At 42.0% G+C, this 11,147-nt stretch overlaps 1 protein-coding gene across 1 annotated transcript in view; it reads left to right on the top strand.

The window, feature by feature from the left end:
* Positions 1 to 159: 159 nt before the first annotated feature.
* The window catches only part of LOC117441697 (myocyte-specific enhancer factor 2C-like), a gene marked incomplete at its 3' end in the record, with an annotated part of 25,386 nt that continues 14,398 nt past the window's right edge, over positions 160 to 11,147 (top strand). Inside the window, exons 1-2 of the mRNA XM_034077735.1 lie at positions 160 to 239; positions 10,612 to 10,776. Of these exons, the coding sequence (XP_033933626.1) occupies positions 10,723 to 10,776 (54 nt within the window). The remainder of the gene's footprint in view (positions 240 to 10,611; positions 10,777 to 11,147) is intronic.

Here is an 11,147-nt window from a genome sequence, read left to right as displayed (position 1 = left end):
TGTCTCACTATTCTTATATCCTGTGTGGTCGTGCGTGTTTGTGGTGTGTGTGTGTGTGTGTGTGTGTGTGTGTGTGTGTGTGTGTGTGTGTGTGTGTGTGTGTGTGTGTGTGTGTGTGTGTGTGTGTGTGTGTGTGTGTGTGTGTGTGTGTGTGTGTGTGTGTGTTCAGGTGCTTTCTGACAGTAAACTGAAGCACCGCTGGACGGAGACACGGAGGAAGACATGCGGAGCTGAAGGAGGTAAGCCTCAATTTAGTGTGTGTGTCATAAGTGTGTGCGTGTGTCTGGGAGTGTGTGTGATGCGGGGCGTGCGGGTCTGACACGCCACAAACAACAGGAAACAAACAGAAGGGATAATCCTCCTCTCAAGTGTCTCTGCGGATCTTTGCTCCTCACAGCGGACTCGCAAGTCTCTCGGTTCTGAGAGTTTCATCAGCGGTGACTCTGGTTTCTTACCCGGGGAAGGAGCTCCGTGTACGGGCTAAGTGCGGAGCCGCGGACCGGTAGATCTAACCCGGCTGGGGGCTGGTGGAAACACTCGGTAAACTTTTTGTGAGGAATATACTTCTCTACAGCAACTCTTGGTAAGATACCGAATAGGAGTCCGGTAAAAGTGGTGTTATAGTTTAAGGAAGTTTGTTTCAGAGATGTTAAGGCACTTTTTATTTGTCTGTTCAGGGATTATATCTGTTCTCCTTACACCCGTTGGCATTTTCACCATCAGGGCTGGATGTCGCGATGTGGGGCACGTGGAAACTAAGGCATTGCCCCCTTGAGCGTAAAGATGCTGGTCATAGATTGTATGTTAACGAGTAATGTTGTGAAGGTATGTGTTTCGGGTTTGCAGGATAATGGGACAAAAATGTAGGATATTTAATTATTTGTTTAACTTGGTGGAAAGGTGTAGCATTGGTTTAAGAATAACCTGTTAAATATTGGGACATCTTTACAAAAACGTTAATATTAATATTCTGTTCCAGGCTACAGCGTCGTCTCTCAATGGTTCCCGGTGTATTGACCTAACATGAAGTACATCGACGTATACATAGAGTTTGATTTTATGTGTGGGTCATTTTAGGCAGGTACAAAAGATATGGTAATTTGACAGTAATCAGTTAAATGTTGGTAGTTCTTTACAATAACTTTATTCTGTATTATGCTGTTCACGGCTTTAGTGTTTTTATCTCAGATATCAACGTTTAGCCAGAATCGTTGGTACTTTTACGCAATTACGGATTAAGCAATTTGGGATCCTGTGTTGTTGTTTTTTATTGGTCTGTCGATTTGTTTGTTTGTCTACTAGCCCGATGTTTGTGTGAATTTAAAGTACACGGCAGATATATTGTAGATTCTAAGTATGTTGGTCATTTTAGAAGTTCACGTTTGCGGACAGCTTCTTTTTCCCGGCAGGATTACCGTTAAACTACTGGCCGAATTGTTCTGAAATTTGGTGGAAGTGTGTAGCGTTGGACGAGGAAGGACTCACAACATTTTGGAGTGGATCTGAATTAGAGCGCAGATATAGGGCTGGGGAATATATCGGTGGTATTAGAGAAGATATCGTGGAAGATAAGTATTATTTTTTCCTGGTTTTAGAAACTGCATTAAACCTAATGTTCTGGATTCACTAGACGGTTTAAGCCGTTCTATCATTTACCTTTACCCGCCTAGTCAGAATATCCACATTACTGATGATGTTTATCGACATAATTGCCATGGCGATATTGAGATTAACTTTGCTAATTTGTGGTGCATTCATGTGCTGTCAGAATACTCCGAAAGATAAGTTTCTGATTCATGGAAACAACTAGGAAGGTCTTGTTTGAACACTATAAGAAATACAATACGACATATCTTTCTCATGAGCACACACAAGTCGGAAGAAAGTCTTACCGACTCGTGGAAACGGGAACATCTGAGGATTTGTGAACGAAGCTTCGGTTTTAGAGCTCTTCAAGTGCCCTTCTAGTTGTTTGTCAGCAGGACTTCAGGAAAACAACTGGTTAAAGACGCCGTAAAAGCTCATCCAATATCGGTGACATCGTTGTTCAGCTTATTATTGGCACCATTGAACGTACGCCGAATTAGCTGTTAGCACTTCCTGTCTACAGTCAACCAATGGATGCACAGAGAAATGTCACTGGTTTATTACTTTGATAGAAAACTTCAAAACATGTTGATTCTTATTGTTCTGAATGGCTTTTTTCCTTCGATATCAGAATCAGAATTCCTTTATTTGTCCCGCAACGGGGAAGTATACATTATCACAGCAGCAGAAGTATAGTGCAAATAAAGTAAAGACTTACATAATAAAAAGTATACATATGTTATTAATAATAAAAAAGGAACCTGTTGGCAAATCTTTACAAATACGTTGCCATTAATATTCTGTTCCAGTCTTTAGTCATCTCTCAATGATTCCCAGTGTATTTACATAACCCTAAAGCCCCGTCACCCTGTCCCGAAGTGGACACCCGATGGACACACGAATATGGAATTGTGAATTTCGCACGAAGATGGCCCCGAACCACACGAAGGCAACATTTACATTACATTTAAGACGTACAACTGCAACGAAAGTAACACACACAATTATGTTACAGTACTATGATACAGCACTGATATCTTCAGACTTTGTTCTTTACTTTCTCCGTCTTTATATGTAGAAGATATTACGTTTTCTCCGTCATGTTGTTTCCATAGCAACAACAACTTCCTGTCAACTCGCCTTCAAAATAATATATGATATCCTTTTTAGTTTCACAGAACACAAATTGGGTTGTTTACATGATATGTTTACGTGATTTTGTTGTGCAATAAAACAACCCGATGGACACACGATAAAGGAAACGTTCAAATTCGGCTGTGATCGTAGCATCGAGCCGTTCGTGAGGGCATCGTAAGCCATCGTATGACCGCCGGTGGAGTTTCTCAGGCTCCGGAAGCAACTTCGTGAGCGGAGGCAAAATCTTTGGCATGCCAACAAATAGCCGAAGGACCTCGAGAAGGTTCATTTTCGTGTTGAATTCGTGTGTCCGTGTCGCCCTCCGTAAGGCCATCGTGAGGGCATCGTGTTATCATCGGTGCCATCGGGCATTCGCCCCGATCAGAGTGAGGGCGAATGCCCGATGATAACACGAAGATGACACGACTTGACACGATGCCCTCACGAGTGCCTTACGAAGTTGCCGTTCACGAAGTTGCTGCCGGAGCCTGAGAAACTCCACCGGCGGTCATACGATGGCTTAGACGCCCTCACGAACGGCCCGATGTTGCTACGATCACAGCCGAATTTGAACATTTCCTTTATCGTGTGTCCATCGGGTGTCAATTGTGTGACAGGGGCTTAACCCATTTTTGAGTGGATTTCACTGCGTTATTCTTGGAAATAAGAGATGAAGATATCCTGTAGATATATATTGAATATAAAGGATTACTTTTATACTGAAGAAAACGTAAAAGAAAGATAATTCTTAGGCAAGATCTGATGATTTCTAAGTGTATTTCACTTTGATGTTCTTGGAAATCAGAGTTCATGGCATCCTGATATGCAGCGTTAGTCGTACATCTGAGAAGGAGTGAGTTTTCTTTTTGCTTGAGTGTCTTTGCTTGGCATTAAGAGAATGTAGTATCCCATAAAGATCCAAATGCGATATCATCCACGTATGCTGAGCATGTGGTGTCTGTTTCTCCAAGTGACTCATTCCCTGCTTATAGAGGGCATCCCTCCCAAACCACATTTATTAGAATCGAGTTACCCACTTCACCATCCGACACTTTGAGAAGGACTTTCATTTAGCCTCTATTTGTTTGTCAAAGTCGATGAAACCCTTTGAACTTTGTTGAACTAGTCTGCCCTCTGTGCTTCATTCCATCCAAACATGACTAATGCCATTTCTGCACTTTTTTATATCTTGGAAGCACTCAGAAAAGCCCCTTATTTTGCTGAGGGGTAATTAAGTGTTTATGGTCAGAAAGTCTATAAAATGCTGATTTGTCTCACCGCAAACACTAGTCTCTACAGACAGCGTTTGAAATAACAGGTTAGGGGGTTTTAGGGGTTAGCTTAATGCTATTAAATTAGCTTATTTTTCGTACTATAGCCTACGTTTCAGTGTGTTGTCCTGACTTTAGGTGGTGTTCATGTGAATTATCCAAGTAGGGAACTACATTTTAGTATTTCTACTTGACTCATTAATACTGGATAAAATGCGTACCCTGTAAATATGCACTTATGGCAACAAACACGATATCATGCTAACAACCTGAGGCTAACAACATGCTAACATGACGCAGGTATAAAGTTAGTGCTGTTTTTGTATTGCAGTTTTAACCCTAGTACTTGTTATTATAATAGAAAAACATGTTTTGCTCGCTGCTTTTCCCAAACATCCACTTTATGGCCACATACATGATAACTTGCTAACAAACTGAAGCTAACAACCATCTAGCATTACTCAGGTTTAAGGTTAGCATTGTTCTTGTATTGTAGTTTTAATACTATTATTTTAGGAATTATATGAACTTAACCCTGTTTAGATGCTTTCCCACATACTTGTTAGTAGAAAACACTCTTTGCTCGCCGCTTCTCCCAAATGTGGCTACATACATATTACCATGCTAACAACAAGCTAACATGACTCGGGTATAATGATAACGTTGTTCTTATATGTAGTGTAAACCCTGGTTGTGTTGGATTGGATCGTAACAATGTTATGAAACATAATGTACATTATGTTACATTCTCAAGCAAAAAATATATACTATTTATAATAGAAAATACTTTTTAGCCTGCTGTTTCCCCATTTCTAGTCTTAGCGCTAGGCTAACTTAGCCATCTGCTGTTGGTAGCTTCATATTTTTCCAATAAAGCTGTATTGTAATTTTCGCAGTATTTTAGGAATGATATCGAAAACACTAAGCATACATAAGTTAGCATATTCATCAAACATTTCTTGATAGTACTTGTCTTTTTGTAGCTTCATAACTAGCAATACTAGCATAACTTAGCTAGTAATATTCAGTAGGAACATCTTTATTCTTTTTAAACTGATTTAAACTTCCATTTCGGTTTAAAAAAGACCAACCATTGGGCTTCCTGTAAGTCGGATGAGGCCGTCCACCTCCTTTCTGTGTCAGGAGAGCCTGAGAGGCTAACAACAAGCTAACATGACTCAGATATAAAGTTAGCTTTGTCTCTATACTGTAGTTTCAACTCCCCACAGAGATATGCATTGTCCTGCCAAATAACCAAGGGCACTGCCACATGTCGCCTATTACACTTTAAATGTTCAGCACTTTCACTTTGTCGCTCTCTCTGAAGTTGTTGGAAGAATAATTGTTTTGAGAGGGAGCCGCTGAGGACTGCAGGAGAAGCTCGTATTGTTGTTTGGGGTAAAAAGTTCACTCTTTTTATTTTTGGAGTCCTTCTGCTTTTACACGCAGGCTATAAATAGCGGGGAGGTTTGTGCGGTGGGTGGAGGTTTGCTGTCATCCTGGAATAAGATTAAGCGCTGCATTAAATCACACCTACAGATACAGAACACGCACTGATGTCTTATTGTTTTATGTAATCTATCCTCGTCATCTCGCGTCCTAACATTTTATTTTCACGACAGCATGCTGAGTGTGCTGGCCTGAGAGCTGTAGACGGTGTTGATCCTGGTGCTGTTCTCCTGCAGCGTGACTCAGACTCCAGATATTCATGTGACGCTGTCTCTGGCATGTTGCTGCTCGCTGCAGACCGTCATGATTATTAATCAAAGGTTTTGGTTTGTTTTGACAAAACACATCAATTATGGCTTCCAGTCAGACGCTGTCGGCTCGTATCCAGCCTGTTCGTAGAGAGAACAACACGAGAGGAGGTGGACATTAGGTTTATTGAGGCTACAGTTCAGGCCCGGTTCTACGGGGTGCATAAGGGTGAAGTATTACATATATAATAACAATAATAATAATAATAATAATTTAGTTGAAATTAAATAAATTGTAGTTGTGGTTAAATAACATCGTGTGCTGCATTTATTTGGTCAATGTAAACGGTAAGTAACGTTATCATGTCAGGTGCGCGTGACCTGTGCCGCTGCGCTCGCCCCTCAAGGCGCTGACTCAGCAGGCAGTGATGGATCAGAACACGGTTAACAGCCAGCCCTTATCTCCAGCAGCAACACTGCATCTGCTGCAGGTACCACCAGTTCAGGTCATCGGGACATTACGTTACCCGCGGCCGCTGTCGTGGACACTAACGTCCTCCCGCCCGACTCGCCGGCTTTGCCCGCCTCGCCCACGGAGGCGGAGCAGCCGTCTTCGTTGCCCCAAACACCGCCACCCCTCGGCGGCCCCAAGTGCAGAGGACCTCGACGAAACAGAGCCAGGTATATTTAAACAGGTACCACTCGCCTGTCCAGCGGGGCGAGGCGCTCCTTCTGCAGCTCATGGTCTCAAACAGAGCTTGGCTGAATATTCATGTACAAAATATGCAATCTTCTACATTTCGGTTCAAGTAAGTCAGATGCCTTCACCACAACTGGCTACAACAACTGGCGCCATGCTCTTATAGGCTGCGTGATGAGGGACTGGGAAGGCATGATCAAGCAAAGAGCACTTAGATCCATAGATCTCTTAATGTTGCTCTCAAAGTGCACCAGATTGATGCTTTTAACTTCAATATTTAAAACTCTTCCCGGGGGAGCATGCCCCCGGACCCCCCTAGAGGAGGTGAGGACCCCCCCTAGAGGGTGTTAAGTCCACTCCCCACTTATAAAAATAGCACTTTACCCCTGCACCCCCTCTAATCTCAGAGGCCCCCTGAGTCGTGTTGTTCTGGATCCGGGCCTGCTACAGTTTAAGATTATTCTCATTGTTGATGGATTTTTTGCTTTTTCTCTGGATTAGTTTTGACTTGTTTTTTCCATTTCATTGGACATTTTACTAAAACTTCTTTATTTAAAAATGTTTATTTGATTTGATCTTTTTACTGCACAGTTTTCACTTTGTATATTTATAGAAATATCTTAATTGAATCTCTTATACTAGTTTTTTTCATTGCACATTTTACTTGAATTTCTTATTTTCTATCGATATTTTTATTTTTTTAAATATATTTTGAATTTCATTCTAAAAATGGACAAACACAATTAAAAAAAACCTAAGAAAATCTGAATATTCTCACTTTTGAAGATCTGGAAAGAAAGAATAATTAGCATTGTTTTTTAAAGTGATGATGTTAATTACTATGTAAGGAAAATGAAACATTAGAGCAACATTTAAAATAACTGTATGAACCTAAAGGGAAACAGCTCTGCGTCAGAGGTCACACCTTCATCATCCTCATCCTCTTACATCTTCACGTTCCCAATTTCCTTCTCCATTTCCTCCCGTGTGCCTGAAAGCGTGCACCTCTTCACCAGCGCGCCAAGACAACCTGCCGTGTGTGTGTGTGTGTGTGCATCTGTCAGTGTGTGTGTGAACATCCAGTTAACTTTGCGACCCAAGCTCTTAAGTTAAGACACGGGTCACATGGCACACACACACACACACACACACACACACACACACACACACACACACACACACACACACACACACACACACACACACACACACACACACACACACACACACACACACACACTGGTACACCTTTTAATCCGTCAGTAAAACACACATTGTCTTCTGTGTTTCATTACCTGTGTCACTATTTTTCGACTCCTAATAGAGCAGTGATTCTCAAATGGGGGTACGCGGACCCCTAGGGGCATGTTGGGGTACTGCAGGGGGTACGTGAGATTTTAAAAAAGTACAATAAGTGAAATAGAAAACACAATTGTATATAAAATATTTCTAGAACCACCAAGGACGTCCTCATATAAACATGTCAAATGTGTGTATTGTATTTTATAGTTTTTCATAATATATCATTTTGTTCATTGATCTATCACAGATGTTCGGGGTCGGTACTCGGCTGAGAAGAGTTTGAGAAGCACTGAAATAGAGAATGTATTCATCGTCATGATTGGATGATATGAAGGTTACGAATTGTGATCCGTTTTCATTACAAACATGGTGTCGATACAACATCGTCCAAAAGCCCTTCAGTGTTCCAACATGTGGGATGAAGACGGGGGCTTCACTTGCTTTGCATTTTGAAATAGTGTACATGTTTACGTCCAGCACGTTCTGTCCCAGCCTCTCTTCTCTGCGCGGACAGCTGTTGGTCTCACAGAGGGATGTATGGCTTTCCCGTTGCGGAGACGAGTGCAGGATTTAATCATTTTTACAGAATAACGTTAGAGCACATGGTTCACGCTTCGTGGAACTTTAACGTAGGATCCGCTTCTTTGGTAAAATATCGCTTCTTGAGCTAATCGTTGGTCTTTTGGGAGGAGTTCGTTTGAGTTGTGTTTTCAGTAGGGATGCACGATATTGGTTTTTTGAAACCGATTCCGATAACTTCCTGCTTCTCAAGACCGATACCGATACCCGATAATAATATAATATATATAGATATTAAATGTACCTGGTGGTAAAAAGAGACTAGTAGTGAGCAAAGGACATGAGCATTACTACTATGAACAGAACTAGCGCTGGGGTCGTCTCTGGCAAAGTTCTCCTTTCTCAAAAGCCTCGTGGATAGGTCAAAGCCCCGGTGCCTTTGCAGCTGGCTTTGGATTCGCCGCTAGTTTAGCAGCGCAGGCGTCTCCGTACGCTTTGAACACACCATCGTAGCCATGGCGATGTTTCAGGTGACTGATCAGGTTGGAAGTATTATAGCTCGTTGCCTTCTTCCCTCCTCGTGGAACTTCTGCATCTGTTCATACAAATAGCAAGCGAACTATCTCACTCTGAAACTTTGAAATAGTCCCATACTACCGACGACATGTTTGTTTGCTGTCCTGGCTTCACGGCCGCACGCCGTTTACGTCTCAGCCAGGCACGAGTTAGGGAGCGCTGGATTCGTGAAGAACTCCCCTCTTCCTAAACCACTAACACCACAGTACTGGCAAAGCGGGAGGAGCCGAGCGAAAAACAAGCGCCCCTCATCCCAATCCACCCACACACAGGATCTCTTTCTTTCTTTACCCAAAAAATATATTGTATATTATCGGGGCTATTAATACTTTTATCGGGTTTATCGGGATGACGTCATAATTCCTAATATCGGGCCGATAATTATCTAGTTTCAATTTCATTATTCGGATATTTGTTTTTTGTTGTTGTTGCACGTATTGAACTCCAATATCAACGGAAGAGCTTGTGCCTTACTTTTTCTCCGTTAATCTCCGTCACGTTGTTTCCATAGCAACAACAACTTCCTGTCAACGGCGCTAACTCTCCTTCAAAATAAAAGCATGTCCATACAAAATAGGATTTATCGGGATGACGTCATAATTCCTAATATCGCGCACCACTAGTTTGTATAGTTTCTGGCGATGATAAATGGGGTCGTTGTTGTGACTTGAACTGGCCTGTGGGTTGTGGGGTTCAGGGTTAATGTGAGGGGTCTGATCCAGGGGTCAAAGGTCAGATGTGGGGGCTTCTGTTTAAGTAGAAAAGTGTGTGTGTGTGTTAACTGGTCAGTTCCTCACACACTCCGATCGTACACTCATGACGTTTGAGCATCTGATTAGTTAGCCGTTTAGGTATTTAGTATAAATCACTTTCTTACAGTTTGAGGAATACTTCCGCAGTGTCTGTTCACCTGGAGTCTTAGTGCACGGTGCAAGGGCTTATGGGTAACTGCAGGTCACAGGCGGGTGCAGGCGTGTGAGGTCAGGAATCTGATTGGTTGATCCACCACATTTCAATCTAAATGTATCTTTTATTAGAATACTAATTAACCCTTCATATGGTTGTTATTTATATGAATTTATGAAATATTTTGAACACATTTCTGTTTGAATTGTGTTAAATAAACGTATTTTTACCTCAGCTCGGATCTCAGAGGATGTTTTGTGGCGAGCGGAAAAATTGAAATCCCGTTTTTATTATAATAATTATTTGCCTTTCTTAATGTGATTTTTATTTATATGAATTTATGAATGAATTGTGTTAAATAAACGTATTTGTAAAGACGTCTCCGTATCGGCTCGTCCTCTCACCTCAGCTCCGCCCGTAGAGGACGTTTAGTGGCGAGCGGTAAAAACTGAATCCCTTCTTCTTCTGCGGTTTCTTACAAACACGTTTCTGTGACGCAGCCGAATATTATTATTTGCATATTGACTTCCTCTGAAGCGTCCTTCCCCCCCCCCCCCCGAGGAAGCCTGGTTTTGGGTGTGTCTTTGGGGGTTTGGATGGGCGTGCGAACACATGCACAACGATTACATTCTGCATCACAGCAGGACATGATACACACACACACACGCACACACACACACACACACACACACACACACACACACACACACACACACACCTTCTGCTAATTAAAAGAAGTGTTCGTACATGTTTCTGTTTCACTGTTTGTCTCGTTGGTCACAGAGTCAAAAAGTGTGTGTGTGTGTGTGTGTGTGTGTGTGTGTGTGTGTGTGTGTGTGTGTGTGTGTGTGTGTGTGTGTGTGTGTGTGTGTGTTATGCGTTGATTCTAATGTTTACGCTTTGTGTTTTCTCGCAGAAGTCAGCAGATTTGAAAAGTGAAAACCTGAGAGGATTTGGAAGTCAATCAAAGGATCCAGAGAAGAAGACGTTTTGAGAAAACAAGAAGAAGAAGAACCAAATAGCGAAGATGGGGCGGAAAAAGATTCAGATAGCTCGGATTATGGACGAACGGAACAGACATGTGAGTGAGCAGGAGAGAACTCTTTAAAGTAGAGACGCTACATACTGATATACACCTGAACATCAGCAGGAGAGGACTCTTTAAAGTAGAGACACTACATACTGATATACACCTGAACACCAGCAGGAGAGGACTCTTTAAAGTAGAGACGCTACATACTGATATACACCTGAACATCAGCAGGAGAGGACTCTTTAAAGTAGAGACACTACATACTGATATACACCTGAACATCAGCAGGAGAGGACTCTTTAAAGTAGAGACACTACATACTGATATACACCTGAACATCAGCAGGAGAGGACTCTTTAAAGTAGAGACACTACATACTGATATACACCTGAACATCAGCAGGAGAGGACTCTTTAAAG

This window comes from Pseudochaenichthys georgianus, unplaced genomic scaffold (genome assembly GCF_902827115.2).
Source record: "Pseudochaenichthys georgianus unplaced genomic scaffold, fPseGeo1.2 scaffold_1912_arrow_ctg1, whole genome shotgun sequence".
In the NCBI taxonomy this organism is placed as follows: Eukaryota; Metazoa; Chordata; class Actinopteri; order Perciformes; family Channichthyidae; genus Pseudochaenichthys; species Pseudochaenichthys georgianus.
The sequence above is the reverse complement of the archived record's forward strand: the minus strand, read 5'-3'. Positions and strand labels throughout refer to the sequence as shown.